The sequence below is a fragment of the Aythya marila genome (assembly GCF_965140915.1).
Source record: "Aythya marila genome assembly, chromosome: 1".
Lineage (NCBI taxonomy): Eukaryota > Metazoa > Chordata > Aves > Anseriformes > Anatidae > Aythya > Aythya marila.
In genome coordinates this window covers 28905293-28926257 of record NC_139042.1, presented here as the reverse complement: position 1 = coordinate 28926257, position 20965 = coordinate 28905293, and the positions used below count along the sequence as shown (strand labels likewise).

Here is a 20965-nt window from a genome sequence, read left to right as displayed (position 1 = left end):
TTCCAAGTATCTACCGTGCGTTCTCATATAGGTTATGGAACACATGACATGAATGCATGAACTGCACCTGAAGCTGCTCCTAAATCATTGCAGTTCACAACCTGGAGCATGAAGGTAACCTGAAGTAGGTGTTGATTTATGATAATATGTTTAACTCCTGCAGCACTGAGGTTTATACCTGTTCTGCGTGGCTTTGCCCTTCCTGCTTTGATGAGAACAGGCAGTAACTGTTGGGAGGGAGCTGGAGCCAGTGGCTGTTTTGGCTATTCAAGTACAACTGACATTTGCTTACAAATCAGTATTTTCCCCGTAATTGTATTGTGTTCATTGTACAACTTTGTGTTTGCCTTCCAGCAACAACAGTATGAGCAGAGATATGTATTTGATTTCTGGGATTTCTTTGGGAATTGCCTTTAGTGATTGTATGTGACACCACTTGTAAGCTATGGGTGGAGTATTCCCACAGATTTCTTTTTCCTTTGGGGTATTCCATTGCTTATTAAAACACTTGGCAGTGTATTTTCATTTTCAGCTGTTCAGATTTGCAGTTTCCAGTGATTGTCAGTTTGACATTGTTGATTGACTTTACAAAACTACACCTTTTATAATTGTGATGTATCTGCCTGTTTGCAGCTGTGTTATTTTAAACACTGAAGGGAATAGCCATTCAAGTTTCACATCTCTTCAAAGAAGGTAGACATGTTTCACAAAATGGTTTTCTTCTGACAACTTCACTATAATTTAACCAAAAAATGCAACTCTCTCTGCTTTATCAAATGTTTTATCAAGTTTTTCAGAAATTGCTTTCCTAAAACAGGAAAAAATGAAAAGCAAAGCACATATTTTTAAATAAATTGAGTATTAATTAAATTATCAATTCAAAACTGGAAAAAAAAAAAAGGTATACCCTGTTATACCACAATTGCCATGTCTGGAGACATGTGACTAGAAAATATTGCAGATCTACCAGACAGAAGAAATTAAAGCAATTCTGCTAGCTTCTGATTCTTAGAAACAAACTATTCAGTTTGTTTCATAACTTTAATAGCTCAGGTGCAACTTTATGGATCACTGGGTAATTTTATTCTAATACGTTTCTATACCAGCAACATCCCCGTATCTGAGCTTTTTCCAGCCGTGCATTCAGTGACATGACTAACATCTGTCACATACACTTTGTTCTTTCCTCTTCACCCCAGGGATGTATTGGTGTACTTTGTTTTCAGAATTTCCCCCATTTTAGCATGTTTGTACATCTTAGGCTCTTGTATTTGTTAACCCTGTCTGACGACTTCTGAAGTGGTTGGCTGGTTGGAAAGATGGGGAGGACAGCAATTCTTACAGGTTTCAAATTGGCAGGCAGGTGAAATCTTTTAATGACTGTAGGAAATGATAAAGAATGAACATATCTCCCAGTAGGCACTAAAGAATGGGTATGGTGAGTACTTAGAAATGCATAAAGCACTGGAAGAGTTTAAACAGTAGCTTGCATCTTGAGCAGTCACTCGGATGTGAGGCTCTAACCTAAATATCAGCTTTATTACTTCAGCTCTTTTCCAAGATATTTATTTTTAAAGTGCCCGGCTGTCTTCATGTTGGAGAAGGCAAGATCACCATGTTTCTTTCACTGGGGCTGGGGGATGTTTTTATGGCCTTTATGGTTCTGGAAGTTCAGTCTTTGGTCTCTGACAAAGCCTAGCAAGCGTTGTCTCCCCTGTGCAGTGCGGCTTTTCCTCCTTACTGGAAGTTCTCCGTGCCTGTGGCTGCTGGGGGAGCGTAGCTGCAGAAGAACCCAGGTGAGGAAGGAATGCACACCTGCTCTGCCGAAGCCCACTGGGAAAACACACCTCATGGCAACCTCGAATTGGCAGCTGTAACGTGAAGCAGGCCGAAGCACGTATGAAACTGTTCCGACAACAAAGTCTTGGAATTGGCCCTGGTTTTGTCGCTTCTCATTTAAAATCAACATCTGATTTGGAAACATTTAGTGTTGATTTCGTTGAGCCTGTTCCTTCTGCTCTGCCTTTTTGTGTTAGGCACTTCAGTCTTTTCCCTGCTTACCTTCTGTCCTCATGCTCTATAGGATCGTGGCCCTTGTGTGCAGTCCTCTGCAATAATAACTGTATCCATTGGTCGCTAAATTTGACAGAATTAGGATGTCAAAGGGCATAAAGTTGCTGTGATTGTTGTGGTAGCAAGCAGGTAGGTAGGGAAGAAGCACTCTGTAATCACAAAAACCGAGGAAAATTGCAGGAATGCAAATTTCCCTATCAGTAGGCAGCAGAGAAACCACTGGAGAGTGGCTCTCTGGGTTCTGATCTACTGAAAACCATGTAACTTTTGCATTGCGTGCCATATTTTGATTGACTAATACGTTGATATTTGTAGAAAAATAGGACTATAGAAAGGGCCTTCAGAGATTGTGTGCTTCAGCTCCTGATCAGGACCTTGTGTGGTCTGGTTTTGATTTGCTGCAGCAGTGGTTGCTTCTTGATTGTGCACCCATCAAGTTTTTTGGAACATGCACCCTGAATGGATGTTACAGCTATTCATAAGTGATATACATGTAAGTGATATACATGTACTGCTGTACTAATATGTATGTTATAGAACACCTAGAATGAAATAAAGATGAAAAAACTATTTAAACATCTTTTTATTAATGGTACAAATCTACTTTCTTCTTGTGCACCCCATTTCTGAGACAACTGGTCTACAGGATTAATATTTTGCCCCATCTCAGGGCAACCTGTGCCAGCACTGCACAGGTCTCCCCGTGACTGTGCCTTTTTACCTTACGGCCAGATACAATTTCCAAGTGCTGCAGTTCTTCATCACTTCTTTAACTTCTGTCATGCACCTTCAGGAAGAGTTTGATTTGGGCTTTGAGTAACCACCCCTCAGGTAGTGGAATCCAGCAGGTAGGTGACCCCTTGTCATCTCCAGTTCTTGTAGCTTCTCGTGGTCTGTCATTTGCTTTTTCTCTTGAGGAGTTAATTGGGAAAAGCACAACTGGACATGGTGTTCCAGCTGCCACCTTGTAAGTGCTGAGTGGTTGGGAACCGCCACCTCACTCAGCCCACCAGCCGTGCTCCTGCTATCGCAGCCCAGCGTGCCGTGAGGATGCGTGCTGCTGACTCATGTTCTTTTACCTTGGTGATCCAGCTGATTGAATGCTGATGTGCTTTCAGAGGCTGTTGTTAAGATCAGCTGCTAGACTCTTGGAGATGGAAATGCTGATCTTTTTCAAGAGCAGAGGAAATGCGCTGCCTGGTGATCTCAGCCGTGCAATATTCCTTAACCCTTAATGAATGAGTGAGAAATAAGCAGAGATGTGTACATCTTCAGAACATAAAAGTAATGCCACAGAAACGTTAATGGACCAAATCTGAAGGTATTTAAGGACTGAGTTAAATTGCGATTACAGTTCAGGAAGGCATACTTTGCCTACTGAACTATTGAGTGGAACTGAAGTCTTTGAGCCTTAATGTTATTTTGGCTTGTTAGTGCAATCAGTTCCATAATGGTTCCTCAGGTATCACCCCAGAGTCTCTACAAGAGTCAGTATAGATGCCTTTCGTTGTTTCAGCTCTGGTAGCCTTCAGAAAAATCTCCTTCACAGTTGTCAAATTTGTGAGATAGGGAAAATAAACGTACCCAGCGTGGTTGAGAACTCAGGCCTTGCACCTTCCTTGAATCCTACAACAGCCTCAGCACGGATTCTGCAAGAAGAATGTCAGCTGAATTAGCAATCCTGTGTTACCCTTTGAATGCCTACCACTAATTCAGTATATTCAGTACCAAGACAAAAAGGGAGATAGCTATTCATGCAGCAGTTGTTGCTGTGCATGAGTCAGTATGGGTTTCTAAATAGCTGTGCCTTTAATGCACTACTGACAGAAAATTGCCTCAGCTTTTTCTGTGCATAGCATCAGTATTACCTGTTCATCTAAGGTGTCACCTTCCTGGTCGGGTCCCTTTTTAATATTTCCTCAAGTATGATGCAGTCAGTTGGCCTTAAGTCCTTAGACTTACCTTATTTCATGGTTTTACCCCTTGCCTACTGTCCATTAGTGGTGCAGGAAAGCTTGACAAGACCAGTGAGCTGTTCATAGTGGCTCTGCAGACTGTAGGATGCAGCCTTACCTTGTCTGAATGCAGGCTGCTTTTCGTGTGTCTTCCTCAAGACCTCATTGCTAAATGAGGTTAACCTGTTGATATAACTCATGTTAATAGCCTTTTGGGGAGCTTTTGTTTTTCTAGCTGCCTACTTTTAATTATCCTGTCCTTTTTAGAATCAACCCTTCACAGGATTGAGTTACTTTTTTTTTTTTTTTTTTTTTTTTTTTTTTAGAAAGAATGGCTTTACCTTTATGTATTAAAACCTTTTGTTGTGTCTAGCTTTTTCGCGTATTCATGCCATTTTAGTGTAGTAAAATGACTTAGTCTCTTATCAGTGTTATGGTTTGTCATTTCCAGACTTCCTTCTGACTTTTTTTTCCTGAGAGCTGAGTTGAAGACACATTCTACAATGACAAGCCAAGAACAAATACCTTCCCTTCCTATCTGAAACTCACCCACTCTATAATTCTGCATTTACCAATAATATTCGAGGGCTCTCATTCCAGTTTTAATCCATGTAGTGATTTTGTTCAAGAAAAACGCATAAATGCCAGAAAAGGTCTGATTGTTATAGCAGTGCTCTTATCAGTCCCTTTGTCAGCCACACTTCACCAGAAGATTCTCATCAAGTTAATTGGATAAGATTTATTTCATCAATCATACTTGTCTTTTAATTCTTTACAAATAACATCCAGTTTTGACTGTGAACTTGTTCGGTCTTGGATCACTATTGGCTAACATGAATATATTGTCCCATTTGCCCTCCCTCAGTAGAGTATTTAACATAAGGCTTCTGGTTTTCTTCCAGACCTCTGAGACTTTCCCAAGACTAGCGTTATCTGGAAGTCTGTTTCAAAGATCTAGTTAGATATTTTTCCTCTTCCAGAGGTTGTGAATGCCAGCTAGTTGGTTTGGTTGATTTAAAAGCTCTGATTTGATACCCTTACATCAAACATGATACGATTGCTTTTGTATCCGAGATATGTTTGTTGAGCATTTCTGCTTATTTTGACACTAACCTATGGTTTCTTTTATGACATCTCCTTCCTCTGCTACACAACACTTCTTTTTCAAATTCCTGTCTGTTCTCATTTGTCCTCATAGCGAAAGAAAAAACACCTGCAAGTGGTGTGCACACCACATCTGACTGACTGACAAGGTTGTGCACACTGACTTGTACAGATTGCTGCCTCTTGACCGCTGATGGAGAGAAGACTTTTAATGGTACATGTAGCATGGGCCCACATTGGTGTTGGGTTTGTCTGCAGTCTTCAAGGCTAGTTCAGAGGCATTGCAGAGAAAAACTAATATTGTATTGTCAAGAAAGCATTGATTTACTTCTTTTTCAAGATGGATTACACAGCCTGACAGGTAGTCCTTTTATTATAGTTGTAGAGGGTGTCAGGAATAACATGACCTGGTACCTCCTGTCAGGGCTTATCAATGAGCAGCAGTGCTTCATCTCCAGAATAAATCCAACGCTTGGATCCAGACATGGAACTTACCCATGCCCCAGGTAAAGCACTGAAGTCTGTGTGCTACCATCCCAAGCACTCAGTGCCTGTAGGAACTTGTTTTGAGTGAATCAAGTTGTTGAGCACCTGTGAGGAAGTGAATCAATGAATCTGAGACCAAATCTTAACATATGTCCAGAAGTGGTCATTAGCTGTCATATCTGAGTTGGTCTGGGTTAATTCTCATTGATGTCCAATTTGATAGATATGTTTTGATTTTTTGCTCAATAAATGGTGCTTGCACTGAGTGTGTAAGTTATTAAATCAGTCAAAAAATCATTGTGCGTGTGATGAAGGAGGCCAGTGCTCTCTTATCTAAGAGGCATTTGCAAAGTAGTTTGGAAAAAATGAACTTAATTCAATTTAGACTCAGGGAAATTCAAGCTTGGCTAAGTCTAGAAGCATGTTCTCTTAGTTTGGAGTGTTTTAATTACTTTTGTCTGTGACACTCTGGATAGGTATTTCCATGTATTTTGCACTCCTGTAAGATTAAGAGATGGCACAAGAGCAAGCCTGTTTATAGCTATAATCGTAGGAGAAGGGATGCCTTGATTCTAACCCTGCTTCCAGGCTGTGTTCACTTTACATTAAATGGTCATTGGATAATATCCTGGGAAGCGCACCGTCAAACTTGCCAGCTTGAAAGATGATCCAAGTAACTTCCATCATCCTTCTGCCACCTGCAGAAGTGGTGGGGACTGACTGTAGCCTGGAGGATTTTTTGATGAGTGGGAAAGCCTTTAAAGCAAGGTAGGAATATAAAACTGTCCTCATTGCTTGGGAGACTAATTAGTCTGGCTGAGCAGCTATAAATGACTTGATATAAATGGTGATGAATTCTTAAGTAATCACAGTTTCGAAGTCTTTTAACCTATAGGGTTGTTTTTTTTGGTAACTTTAATCTTTGCAGACTAGACCTGGAAAGTAAATTTTATATGTATATATAAAAAACAATTTCAGAATGCTTTCTTTCCAAATTCATAACTTTATAGCGGGACAGCCTTCAGTATGGGAACAGCTTATTCGCAGTGTGTGTGCATAGCTGTATGAGAAGTTTATTGTGCTTTGTTAATGCATTTTCCAGAAAACGCAAACTCTGATTTGCATCGGTATTCTTGTACTGACAGTGCAGTATCACAGATTTCAGCCCATGGCAAGTGTGTAACATCATCTGCCTTAGAGGAGCAAACATGTAAAAGCAGTAAAAAGGCTGGGGTAGAGACAGTTTTAGAGATGCCTTCTGCGTAGTAAGCTGTAGCAGCAGCTCTTCAATCAAAGAACTTAGTGCTGGAGTCATTATGCTGGTATTATCCCTTGAATTTTATCGGGTATCTCTTCGTTTAAAGTAAGTTACATACTGTAACTAGCAAGCATCTGTGTTTATGAACAGATGGTATATTTGTGTTAGAGATTTAGAAGTGTTTGTGGAGAGTTTCATTAGGCAGATAATCTCAAGGCAGAACTCTGAAAGCCAGCAGCATTACTGACTCTCAGACTGTTTAACTTCAAGATTGTACCTACCTCTTTTCACCAGAGAACTGAAGGTACTTGCTAAGGGAGGCAGTTCTACTCCAGAAATAGTGCAAGCTTTTTCTCAGCTTAATCATTATGTATATATTTGATGTTAAACACTGTTTTCAGATGCAAAATGTAATTAACATGGGAATTCTGAATGTATCATTCACCTCTAGTGAATTCTTTCCATCTGTCTTTGTTTTGCTGAGAAATATCAGTTTCTTAATTCTTGTTGATCTAATTATTTTTTTTCCCTTTCAATAGCTAGGTGTACTGCATCTTGTTGGGGCAGAGTTAAGACCAGTACACTAAATCAGTGTAAATCTGATTTTTTTTTTTTTTAATTAACTTTAAAATTAAATAGAATTTCAGAAGCAGTTTATTAGTTTCATCGTACATACTTCTGCATGAAAAAAAATATGTAACTTTTAGCTTTTCGGGTCTTAATTCTTCGTACTACACCGACACATAATATATATTATGGCTGGTTCATGTCACGGATACTAACAGAAAGCAAAATTCAGCTGTTTCTCTGTTACTTGACATTCATCAGAGTTGAAGTGGATCACTGCTTTCATGGACCTCTTGTTTGTGTTTGTTTTTTCTTGCAAGTTTTAATTACCGGTAAAGCTATTAAAAGGTTGCCCACTGTTTATCAAAACAACATTGCTTTAATTCCAGGTGGTTTTTTTTTTTTTTTTTTTTTTTTTTTTTTTTTTTTTTTTTTTTTTTAAGTACAGATGGTAAGATTGTGCAGGAAACTTTTTAATTAATTTTTCTCACTTGGACATACCAGTTGTCCCTTAAAGAAGCATCTTGTTTGATGTAATACTAGAAAAAGTAGGTTGGTGATTTAAAAAATAGTGCTGCTGTCCCTGTTCTTAGATCTGTTTATACCACTTTCACGTAAACAAGAACACTATATATCTAATTTCCAAGGCAACTGCTTTGTTTTCATATCTTTCCAACAGTCATTTTGTAACCAGTGATGGTCAAACTTGGACAAAAATCTTCCTTTATAATCTTAAATTTAAAAAAGTTTCTTGACTGAAAAGGCTGTGATGGCTCTTCTAAGGTCCAGCCACTAGAGGGGGTCTAAACCTACCCTCTGTAAGCACGGTTTATTCTAGTTCATGAAACATCTTCCAGTTTGTGTAATTGCTGGAATATTGTGGAAACATATTTTTTTAAAGGTGTGTGTACCTTAAATTAAAAAAAAAAAAAAAAAAAAAAAAAAAGACTATTTTTGAAGGATAACTATTCAGAAATATGTATATAGTATAACCATTTGAATAACTTTTTCTTTGCAGGTGATCTTGTGATTTTGTGTACCATCAATGATGGCAGAACACCCACCGTTACTGGATACCACTTCGATTATAAGTAGTGAAATCCCTCTTCTAACTTCCCCAATTGTTAGTGGGGATGGAGCACAACAGGTAAGGAAACTTCAGTATATTTTTTTCCTTCTTCCAGCAGCGTCATTGACATATTGACACTGTAAAAGATAGCCTCCTATTTTTGTGCAACTCTGGTCGTACATGTATTTTAGAGGTTGAGGTGAAGATAGAGCTAGTGCAGGGAAGAGTTTTGGTAGGAGCATGAAGCAGAAAACCTGTCTTCTGAAAGAACATTTTCATAGAAAGATGGGACTAGACAGCTGCCAAGCTGTCCAGCAATGCCTGAGTCTTAATTTAGAAGCTATATATTTACATTGTCACGTGACATTGTTGAGCTTAATAAGCCCCCCCTTATGACAGAGCTTATTAGCTCAGACACATATGCTAACAACTTTGGCCTCTAGACTGACTTTCGTCCTTACAACCGAGTGTTTTGAATGCCGGGACTTGCTTTTGTTTGTTTGTGTCTGCCTGGACACTTCTTATACTTTGATAGGCAGAAGCAGTCAAGCTGATGGCTAAGGAAAAAATTAACAAATGTGGTTTTGGAACACTTGAGAAGTGTCAGCTCCAGAGGGAGATAAAAAAAAAAAAAAGTGTTGGAAAAAAACATATATTTTCTATATCTTTAACTTGAGAACATTTTAGGCCCAAGAGAAGCATAATTCTGGAACAGCTTCTAAGGGGAGAAAAGGGATAAAGCAAACAAACAAAACTTAAGTGTCTTGGAGTATCTGAACAGATTGAAATCACTGCCTGTTATAGCAGGAGACTGGATTTGATGATACAGGGAATGCTCATGGTCTGCTGTTCCTGTGTTTTGATCCTTATGCAGAAGAAGAAATTACAAGGGGAATTGTTTTGTATGGTAAATATACAGAACAGATCTAATATGAGACTGGAGCAGGGATTGCAGCAGTTCCCAAAACTGGGTTTGGTCTGTGGTGAGATCTTTGTATTGTAGAAGCTTAAATAGATAGAAAACTAATAAGTCCCTTTTAATAAATGCACAAACAAAAAACTCCAGAACAAAAGGAAGAGACAATGCTCAGTCTTGCTTTCTCTCCCAATTCAGCTTTCAAATACTGGATTTTAGAAGCAGTAATGCAAGGAAAGAACTGTTAGTGTTTTCTTGCATGATCTGCCTTGAAAAGTTCAATTTTAAAGCCTTGCAAACAAGAGAGTAAAGCATGCCTAAATAAAGTTAAGCATTCAACTAAACGTTTATTTTCTTTATCCGTATGTATATAGTCTTTATACAGTTGTTTAAAACTTCTCATAAATGTATAGCAGATTACTTGAGGCTGGAAGGAAACTCCCCTCTCAGGTACATATCATAGAATCATAGAATGGCTTGGGTTGGAAGGGACATTGAAGATCAACTAACTCCAACTCCTTTGCTATAGGCAGGGATGCCACCCACTAGATCAGGTTGGCCAAGACCCCATCCAGCCTGGTGTTGAACACCTCCAGGGATGGGGAATCCACAACTTCTCAGGGCAACTTGTGCCAGGGTCTCACCACCCTTACAGTGAAGAATTTCATCCTAATGTCTAGTCTAAATCTATCTACTGAAACTAAAAGAGGATAGATTTAGAAGTTAGATTTCACTCTTGAGAAGAATGTTTTGTTTATTACCCCTCTCAGGTATTCATACATATTGATAACAGGATCCTCCCCTGAGCCTCCTCTTCTCCTGGCTGAACAGGAGAGTATCTGAACAGATTGAGTATTGATTTGAGTTGATTTGAGTATCAATCTGTTCAGATACTCCTATCTCTCTCAGCCTGTTCTTGCACGTCAGATGCTTCAGTCCTTTCATCATCTTTGTAGCCCTTTGCTGGACTCTCCAGTACATTCGTCTCACTCGTACTGGGGAGCCTAGGACTGGGTCTAGTACTACAGATGTTTCACCACGTCTGACTGGGTAAGGATCACCTTCCTTGACCCGTTGGTGGTGTTCTACCTTGTGCAGCTCAGCAAACTGTTGGCATCATTTGCCATGAGGGTGCATTGCTGGCTCGCATTCAACCTGTCCATTGGGAACCTCAAGTCCTTTTCTGCAAAGCTACTTTCCAGTCAGTAAGCTGATGGTGTGTACTGTTGCATGGGATTGTTCTTCTCCAGGGGCAGGACTTTGCATTTCCCACTGTTGAACTTTAGGATGCCTGCTGGTCCATTTCTTCTGCTTGTCAAGGTCTCTCTGGATGTCAGTACAGCCATCTGGTGCACCAACCATTCCTCCTGACTTTGTACTGCTAGGAAACTTGCTATGGTGTACTTTAGTCTTCAGTGAAGATAGGAAGCAGTATCTGCCTTGGTACCAGCTGCTGAGGTAGACAACTAACAAAAGGCCTGCTGCTGGACTTTGCGCTGCTGTTCTACAACCCTTTGAGGCTGGCACTGCAGCCTGTTCTCAATCTACCTCACTGCCTGTTTAATCTGTAATTCATCAGCTTCTGTATGAGGAAGTTACATGAGACAGTGTCAAAAACCATGCTGAAATCATGATAAACAGTATCTACTGCTTTCCATTCATCCACCAAGCTAGTAATTTCATTGTAGAAGACTATACAGATTTGTCAAGCTTGACTTCCCCTTTGTGAGTCAATGCTGACTACCCCCAATCACCTTTTTTAATCCATGATGTGTTTAGAAATGGCTCCTAGGAAGACTTGCTCCCTCATCTCTCCAGGGATTAAAGTGATGTTGACCAGCCCCTGTAGCTCCCCGGATCCTCCTCCTTGCCCTTTTTTTTTTTTTTTAGGATTGCAGTGACATTTGTTTCTTCCAGTCCTTTGGAACCTCCCCTAATCACCATGACCTTTCAAAGATAATAGTGACTGAGGTGATTGTTCTGCCTTCTCCAAAAATAAGGCTAGCAAGCTGTGCTGTCAGACTTCCTCTGTAACAGGGTAGAATTTCGAGTCATATGTGCCTCAATGTTCTTTTGGGGATACTTTTTCATTAAAATGCTGCTTCTTTTTCTCCTACTAAGCAAGATTAAAAGTGGAAAACAAGCAAAAAATTTCTTCAAAGAATGAAGTTGGGGGGATTCTGTTAATCTTACAGGAAAAACATACATGCTGTAGGTGGTTTTTGTTTTAAAAAAAGTTGTTCATTAAGAATACTGTTTGTGGAACTGATAGTGCTAGTGCTTTGGGTTTTCTTGTTTTTTAAAAGATTTTCAGAAAGTATTGGGCAGAATTCCTATGATCAATAAAGTCATTTTTTTCTTTTCATAACCAACAGTTATACCACAATGTTGCCTACTGTCTTTGTTCCACAATGACTAGTGAAAGTTATGACTCGTTTTCTGTCCTTCCTTTGCATCTGATACATGACTCATGAAGAATTTGCAGATGCATTTATTCAGTGGCAGGAAACTTTACTGGAAACCCTTTTTACATCTGGTGATGTAAAAGTCATCACTAAGTAGAAAATGGTTTCTGTATCTAAAACACAGGCAGTCCAGAATTAAAGGTACTGCTTCCTCTGTCAAGGTTGCCCAATTAAGACTTATTTCAGAGGAGTGGCAGCCAGACCATTATGTAATTACAAGCATCTTATAATACATGCATAACAAATAACTTTATTATACTCTAGTGAAAGCAGTATGCATACAGTTTCATATGAAGTATGTATTGAAGTACAAAACAGTACAATTCTGAGTTTTGAAAAGTATTTCAACCTAGATATTTTTCTTTTTTTGTTGTTCTTTCTACATGGAGGTTACAAGAAGTTTGAAGGCTTTAGTCTTCACAATGGAGTTGCTCATCTTTTTGAAAATGTCTTTTTTAGTTCCTTAGCTATAATACAAATACTCAGTAGGTGTTACTTGCTTAAACTACAAAAACTGCATCTCCAGTTCCTTTTGTAACAACATTGTGATGTCGGATTGTGTAACCTACAACATGACTACACTGCTGGTGGAACTTAATTGTGCTCCCACAATTAAAATTCAGAGCTTTACTTTCTGTATATAAATGTATGTTTTTCAGTTTCCATGGGATGTAGTTGCCTGCAGTGTTCCTAATTAGTAGTAGTCACTTCTGGCTGAAAAAGTACTGAAAGTCTAGTAGAGAAATCTTAATTGAAATAATTTTGTTTATATGTCGGTATTTTCTATATTAAACATTGGCTGTATCTTAGAACTTCTTGTTCAGCTGTGAAACAGTGAACCCCCCACTGTCCTTGCATCATACGTAAAGTTAAATCTTACAGTAATTAATTATGCAGTATATGCAACTTAAAACACAGTTGAACTGTAGAATCTTGAAGTTGGAAAAGACCTTCAAGACAACCAAGTCCAACCATCAGCCTGATCTACTGAGTGCTGTCATGAAAGAGCATCCTTTAGTACCATGTCCTCACATCTCCTAAACAACTCCAGGGATGGAGACTCTACTGCTTCGCAAGGCAGCCTTTTCCAATGCTTGACCTCTCCCTTCAAGAAGAAATTCTTCCTAATATCCAATCTAAACCTCACTGTGCACAAGCTGAGGCCGATTCCTCGCATCCTATCATGTGTCACCTAAGAAAAGAGACCAACAATCTTCCCTCAGGTAGTTGTAGGGAGCGATGGGTTTTCCCCTCAGCCTCCTCTTCTCCAGACTAAACTGCCACACTTCCCTCAGCAACTTCTTGTAACTCTTGTTTTCTAGTCCCTTCACCAGCTATTCTGTGAACACATTCCAGCAGCTCGATACTGTTCTTGTGAGGGACCCAAAACTGACCAGAGTACTCAAGTGCTGTCCCACCAGTGCTCTGTACAAGGGGACAGTCACTTCCCTGGTCCTGCAGGCCACACTGCTGATGCAGGCCAGGGTGCCATTGGCCCTCTTGGCCACCTGAGCACACTGCTGGCTCATGTTCAGCCAGCTGTCAACCAACACCCCCAAGTCCTTTTTTGCTGGACGGCTTTCCAGCTACCCTTCCCCAGGCCTGTACCACCGTGTGGGGTTGTTATGACCCAAGTGCAGGACCCAGCACTGAATGGTGTTGAATGTCATGCGACTGGATGCAGCAGTAACTGACTGAGTTACCAAAAAGGCACAGGCTGTTAGGTACTTTTCTAGAACAGTTCATATCTTCAAGATCTATTTCAAATACTTAAGTTTAAACTGCTAGCAGAACTTTGAAATAGCAGCACAAATATTTGAACATGTTAAGCTGAAAGGTCATATGCTTCAAATAGTAGAAAGTGTTTGATCAGGTTGAAGCTGTAACTTTCCACCACATTTTAAAACGAAACAATTCACAAGGTTGGAGTAATGTGCATGTACAGGCAGAAAACGTGGGGAGTTTAAGTTGGGTATTACAGCTTCTGTTTTGGCATTCACATGCTACGCTGTGCTGCGGTGGGAGACCACCTCTTTTTGTGTCCCACAGAAGCTGCTACTAGTTTCATAGGACAAAACTGGGAAAAGAGAAGAGTGGAGACTGAGCCCATTAGCTCCTTCCTCTCTATTACACGCTGATTTTTGCACCTTCTCACTGCTGTGTTTAACATGTAATGCACTCCTTAAATCTTGGTGATGAGTAAGGATGGGGATGAAGTATGGGGAAGACCCATAAGGAGTTGAGAAAATCGAAGTGATGCTGAGAAAGCACAGTATGAGGACAGAAGTGCTTAGGGATTTTTCATGTTAAGGTAACTACTGCATTGAGGTTTACTGTGTATTGAGGTTGGACAGGAAAGATACAGGCAGTCCTGGTTCGCTGGGGGAGGTAAATTAATTACAGAGGATAACAGGGAGAAAAGAGTTCAAACTTTCTTTAACAGCTGTTGTTTTCTTAATATGAGATTGAAGTAAAATTGTTCTGGAAAGTTTCTACTGCACCCAGTGCACTTCCAAGGCAAAGCAGTAAATTGCTGACACAAGTTTGCAGCAACCCTGGAGTTCTGGGCCCTCTTTGCATCTTCCCACTAAAGCTAATAGTTGCAGTGAGACATCCCTATATAGATTTGATGTCCTTTATTACCAAAACCACAGATAGTTAACAGGTAATGGGCTACGCAGGGTGCTGTTGCCTTTTCTTTGGGGAATGGGACACAAAGTGCTTCACCTTCAGTCAGCTTTATTTCTCAGCAAGACATAGTCATAAAGTAGTACTTCCAGCCTGTGAAGCTGGTCACTTACCTTCCAAACTTTATTCAGGTGTTTAGATGCTTAGTAGGATTTCGAAAAATCCCACTGTGTTTATGTGTGATATATATGTTGTGTGCGTATATACACAGCATGCGAGTTGAAGTGCAAATTCTTTGAACTGAAATAGGTATTTAGCATTAAATCTACAAGTTACTTCTAAAATGAATTTCTTCAAGTGTTAAGACTTTTGATCTTGAAGTTACATTAACCTTTTAACACGGTCTTCAGCAGAGTAATAGCTATAAGAACAAGTAATTCAAAAAAGAATCCTCTTTTTTGGCTTATTAATTACTTGTTTGCGTATGTGGAGTTACAGAAGAAATATAACGAAGATCTGAACTAGGTTACTAAATGCTTTTCTTCAGTTTTAGGTCTGATGCTTCTGTTTCTGAAAAGCATATGGTACATTATCAAGTTCCAGCTTGCTTTGTTTTTGCCTTGCTGCTGAAAATCAAGCCTAGAACTGCATATGTTTCGTGATCTTTTTCCTCTATAAGAAAAAATCTGTGTTAAAAGTTGTTTAACAACATACAATGTTATAACTGTTTTCGCAGCTTTCCATATTGTTCTGTTTTCCTTTCCTTTATCTTTGTTTTGATTTCACAGAGAACATGCATGGCTGCTTCTGTCATCTTTTTTTTTTTTTTTTACATCCTCTTTGTCTCCATTGAGTTGGCAGATAAGTCTAACTTAGAGGGGGAGTTCATTAAAGCTTGTTTTAGTTAACAATTATTCTTCCATCCTTCCATCCTTCAGTGACTTCACAGCATTGAAATGCAACAGAATTATGTTCACTGGAATCATTGGAACTCTTCTGCATATAATGCTGCAGCTCCAGCATATGGAAGCTGATTATCAGACTTCATTTTTCTTCCAGTGTTGATTAGTACTTTTGTGTAGCAAATATCACTGGAAAAATACATAATCAAACTTGTATGGGGCATTCCATACACAAAATAAAATTTTCTGTAAAAGTTGTTGGTTATTATTTAAAAAAAAAAAAAAAGACTGTGAGGATGTAAGTTTTGGTGCCTCAAGGTTACTATATCCTTGCTGTGTCTGAGTTGTTCATATTCTTCTGGTCAGGAAGAGTGAAGTTTTGTCTCAGTTAAGCGTAGACTTCTTGTTGCCTTTTAGAACAGATTTTTCTCTTATATATTTAAGCTTCATCTTTGATTGCAAACGCACTAAAAGTTTGCTTTACATTTCCAAGAAGAGGCTGTCATTCTCAGGAGCAAGTGAAAGGATTCAAAACTCTTTTGGGTTTAGTTATGTATGAACACTGTGCTGCTCTTGGGTAGCAAGCAAAAAGTAGCATTTGATTTAGTACATGATTTAAATTTGCATGCAAATATATTTATTTTAGTATTTACTGCAAAAAAAAAAAAAAAAAACTAGGAACAAGGGTGGAGGCTATGTAGTCCAAGTCTTCTTACTTGTGTTCAGCATGAAAATTCATGGAATGAAATAACCTCATAAAACTTATTTGAATAGTCCTCCTCTTACTCTCTAAATGTTTGATTTAATTTGCATGCTGTGAGTCCTGAATCAGTTTTGGTCTCTGATATGGTTAGATTCCTCCCAAGGTACTTGGGGCAGGGGTTCCCCTTGTGGAATGAATCTCTTCCAGAAGCTGACATTTGGGAGATTTGGATGACACGGGAAAATCAGACTCAAAGTCAGCGTTAGTCATTCTTTCTTGTTAATACAGCCAATGGGGAATAATAAGCGTGTCTGGAAGATGATCTCTTCCTTATTTTAGGAAGGTGACTAAAGATCTGTGTGCTTCTCTTAATGAGATGAGAAGGTGCATGTTGCCCAGAGCTGCAAGTGTTGAGGTAGGCCAGTTCCTCTCTGAGGTCTGTTGCAAGTGGGTTCCTGAGTCTGTGCTCCTCTGTCAGTAAGATTTGTATTCCTCTCCTGGACTCGGGCATGTTGATGGCTCCTCTTTGTGCAACAGGACACTTGGTGTTAGGTAAACCAGAGTCAAACCTGCATCCTACAGAGTTGCCCTTACTGTTTACATCGGGTTCCATTGGGTTCTTCAGGTTCCCTCTCAGAAGATGGATATTGTAATCTCTTCGTAAATTGTAGAAAAAAATGCAACTGCTTTGCAAAGTTATTTTTAATTACAGAAACTCAACTCTTCAAATATGTCAGAATTAGACTCTTTGCAAACAAGTCATCTGAAGTAGATCCATTGCTAGCTAAAGCCTGTTTTTCCTGGTGATTAAGACATTTCTCAATTTTTAACTGAGCAAAGTCCATCTACCCTTCTGCATATTCCAGAATTATACATTTTATAGAGCAGACAGAATTACATCCTTCGGGAGGAAGTGAAAGGAAGTAGATTGGGGTTTATGCACCATAATAAAAATGGCCTTTGGCTCTAATTTCTCTTCCTTCCTTTTTGAAAGTAGAGGAGAAAAGACACAGGAAAGGACTATGGGCTGTGGTGATTCCTCCCACTGACCCCTTGGTCCAGGACTGACCAAGCCTTCCCAACCTGAGAACTGAAGGCCAGAGCCTTCAATTTATTTTCTGACTGTGGTTGCTGTTGTCACACAGTGTTGTGATACACAGATCTACACAAAACTGTATGTATGGGGAGCACTTTTAGAAGAGGGAAATTTTAAAAAGCTATTTCAGAAGCTAGATATAGAAACTCATACTTGTTTTTTTGATGAAATCCTATTTTGAATAACTTTAGAATGTAGCTCTTCTTTTGACACTTCGTTTTGTGGTCTGGATTTAACATTTCTACCTTAAATAGCAGTCCTTAATCCTGTTGTCTTTCACCTTATTGCTGTACCACCAAATAGGAATCTGAGCTGTCATCAGTAGTGTTGGGAAATAGAGAATTCTCTTCTAGTCCATATACTTGATTAACCAATGACTTACGTAATTTTCAAATGTTGCAAACTTCTTAGAAAACAAATGTCCGTACTCTGTTTCATCTTGTTTATGTATTTTTTTCCCTTAATTTTACAGTTGCATTGCGGGAGAGGAATCGTTTTTTAAAGGATATTTATACTTTAATTCAAATTCTTAGTTGTTGTTGAGTTCTGTAACCTAAAATGTCTTTGTCAAGATATGGAGAAAAGAAGAAGGTTGTATCTTCTCTCCCATCATTTAATAATGATTGAAATAACTCTGATATAAATTAGAGAAAATAGGTTTCACAGCCAGAATCAGTGCTGCTTCTGTGTAATTGGTGAGGATCTCCACCAGAGTAACCCAATGGTGATTTAACTTCTTGGTTGCAAGGGGGAGAAATAGCCTGAAAGGGATCAGGATACGTGCTGAAAGGGCTCTGCCTCAGCCTACGTAGGGAGAATCAATCGTAGCTTTATGACCTTTCTGAAATAATGTGTTCAGCTGTTAGGCCAAAGGTTGATTATGACTGCTTTATAATCTTGTATATTGTTTCTCATAAATGCCAAACCGGTTGCACGTCTTCAGCCATGTCAGTAATATCTGGACAAAGAAATTCTTGTAGGTGAAGAATGCCATTGACTTGCATCATCACTTGAAGAGTTTTTAACTGTTTACCTCCATTTCTTAATCTCTGCTAGCTTTTATAATGTTTGCAAGATTTTTTTTTATTGTTAGGTATTGTATGGAGGCAAAATACTAGCAACTCTATAAAGCTGTCACAACAGTTCAGCTTTTTTCAAATGCGTGCTAACCAGCAAATAAGATCTTCCCAGCATTAAGATCTCCAGAACAAATTCAGAAAGACTGAGGGTTTTAAAAAAAAGTAGGTTTTTGCCCGCCGAAGTAGGTTTTTGAACACCGAATAAATAATACGTATTTTGCGGAGTACTTTACGTGGCAACTGCTGGTACAGCTTGCAGTCAAAGTACAGGAAATATAACACGATTTTTTGATTTATCTAAGCATTTAAACATCTTTCTATATATCTGTAGCTTCTTGAGCAACAGGAAGGTGGTTGGGTTTTTTTTGTCACTTTCACTTAAGGCAAAAATTTCTGTTAAATTAGTTTTCCAAAATGAAATTGGCAGTCTTCTACCATTTTAATCCATCTGGGTACAACTTAAATGGAAGTTTGTTCTCTGATTCTGCTTCAGCTTGTTGCAAATAAAGCAGATTTATGGAAAGTGCCTATTGAGGAGACTGTCTATCCCCAGTACATTAAGTATTAGCTGGAAGCTTAGCCCTTACCACTTTGTATAGTATGAGCTCTGTCCCTCATCCAGTTTTGCTTAGCATTGTGAAGATCTAGTCCAGTGGACTTCAACAAACCATGGTGAAATAAAAATAATCTGCTTCAAGTCTTCTAGTTTTTATTTACAGAGGTTGGTATTTCTAACCGCTGGCCATGGCCAGATGCCTCAGAAATTTCCAGAGTTCAGAGACTGCCCATAACACAGTTTCTTTTTACTTCCCTGTAAGCAAGGATTAGCTTAAAACTTTGAAACACAAAATGTGTGTTGGTTTCATTATCCAGATTCTTTGAAACACTTCTGTTACCATTACATTTTTAGTTTTTCGTGATTTAAAGATATTACAGTTGGATTATTTTAAGTAGCAAATCTTCTGTGCGCTATCCACTAACCACAGCCTGTTTCTATGCTAATGAAACAGATTGGGTTTGCTGTAAATGAGACAAATAAAACTTTGCTTAGCCAAGCTTTGAGAATCGCGGAATGCAGAAGAGAAGAGACAAAACAGAGACAAAGTACATAAAAAATGTAAATATTTTTCATCAATAAAGCAAGAGACAAAGGCACTTGTAGAACATACACTGACACTGTTATACATAGGCACTAACAAGTCTTGGACATGTTTGTCAGTGACATAAGATGCAGATTTTAACATTTATCTTTTTACTGGTTCTTCTCAGAAGACTTTCTATTTTTACAAAAGAAGGCTTTAGCTCTCCAAACCATCTTTTTTTTTTTTTTATCCTGTGATCAGTTTTCAGCTCATCTTTCACATGGAGAAGGCTCTGCTCTTCATGTGGAAGAGGTGAGGGGGAATGGATGAGTTCAATAATAATTTTAAAAACTTTTCCATAAAAAAATTGCCATATTCTTAGAAAAAATTATCACCAATTCTCAGATCTTTCCAACCAGCTTTACTATATAAAGGAGCAAAAACTTACCAAAATCTGTAGTTTTCAAATGTCAGTGCTGTTGAACAGTGGTTCATCTTTCCAACCTCTTCTTCTTCCAGTTGCGTCTAGGGATATTTGATGGTCTTAGTGCATGTAGTTGTGCTGACAGCATTTTGTAGCAGTGATTAAAGATTAAATGTTTGCTAATTTTGTTGCATCAAATTCTTTTTAGAAATAGGAAACAGAGTCGCTTGCTGGCACCCCCGATGCCTTAGGAGTTGACAAGATGTCCTCAAGAAAGTGAGGAAGAAGCCATGAAGTAGTCTGGTTCTCCTTTTGTTTTAGTTTTAAATCCCAAACGTGTGAATCATTACTTCAACTTAATTATGTGGACATTTACATAATTCTTTATGGATTTCCTCCACAGTCCCAAAAATCAAGATTTGTTAACAACCTTTACGTTCCTGTTTTTCTTTGGGAAGTGTTAATCTCAGTAGAGCAGCTAGATTTCTCTTGGTTATCAGTCAGTGCTAGCAGATGCTAGGGTAGAAAAATGTTCAGTTGTGTGAAATCCATAAATTGAAATTTGTTCAAATAAGCTTGGTGGAATACAGTAAGATTTTAGAACTTTATTATTAAGAGCATTGAATAATGTCATTTGGGTAGTGAAAAGTATCTGTAGGACATCTGTAAATAAGCTTGAGAAGCTTGTTTTCTTCTATCAATCATAACAAAAACAGAAGAGGACTGAAGACAAAATTCTAGTGTTACTTTTCCTTATAAATACCACAGAAATGTTGTGTCTTTAGCCATGAATAGAAATGATATAGCACAGAACTCAACCTAAAGTTTTCAGAACTCCTTACTGGTTGTTAGCCAACATAAATGGGAAAGGAGAAAGTCTAAAAGAGGATAGAGCTAGAGAAATTTATGAAAGATGACTTTTAGAGAGAATTAGATATTCCTGACAAACATGAAATTCTTGGAATTGTTTTGAATTGCCGAAGGCTTAAGACGCTGTTTTAATCCAGCTTTTTATCAGTTGTTGGTGTTTTTTCTTAATTTATATTCTTATGCTGTCTGTAGTACCTATTAAATAGCTCTTTTGCATTTTTCCATTTAATCAGTTTTCTAAACGTTAGTGGGTTTCATTCTGGAAAAGTGTTGTCCTTAGCCTCATTA

The 20965-nt window shown here is 38.7% G+C and overlaps 1 protein-coding gene across 4 annotated transcripts in view; it reads left to right on the top strand.

Moving 5' to 3' along the window:
• Positions 1–20965, top strand: part of FNDC3A (fibronectin type III domain containing 3A) — a 113153-nt gene that overhangs the window by 7595 nt on the left and 84593 nt on the right. For 3 of the 4 annotated variants that reach the window (XM_082767591.1, XM_082767589.1, XM_082767590.1), the window contains exon 2: positions 8462–8590. In XM_082767591.1, the coding sequence (XP_082623717.1) occupies positions 8489–8590 (102 nt within the window). In that variant the 5' untranslated portion in view covers positions 8462–8488. Of the gene's footprint in view, positions 1–8461; positions 8591–20965 lie in introns of those variants that run through there. The other variant, XM_082767593.1, reaches the window with a different exon arrangement.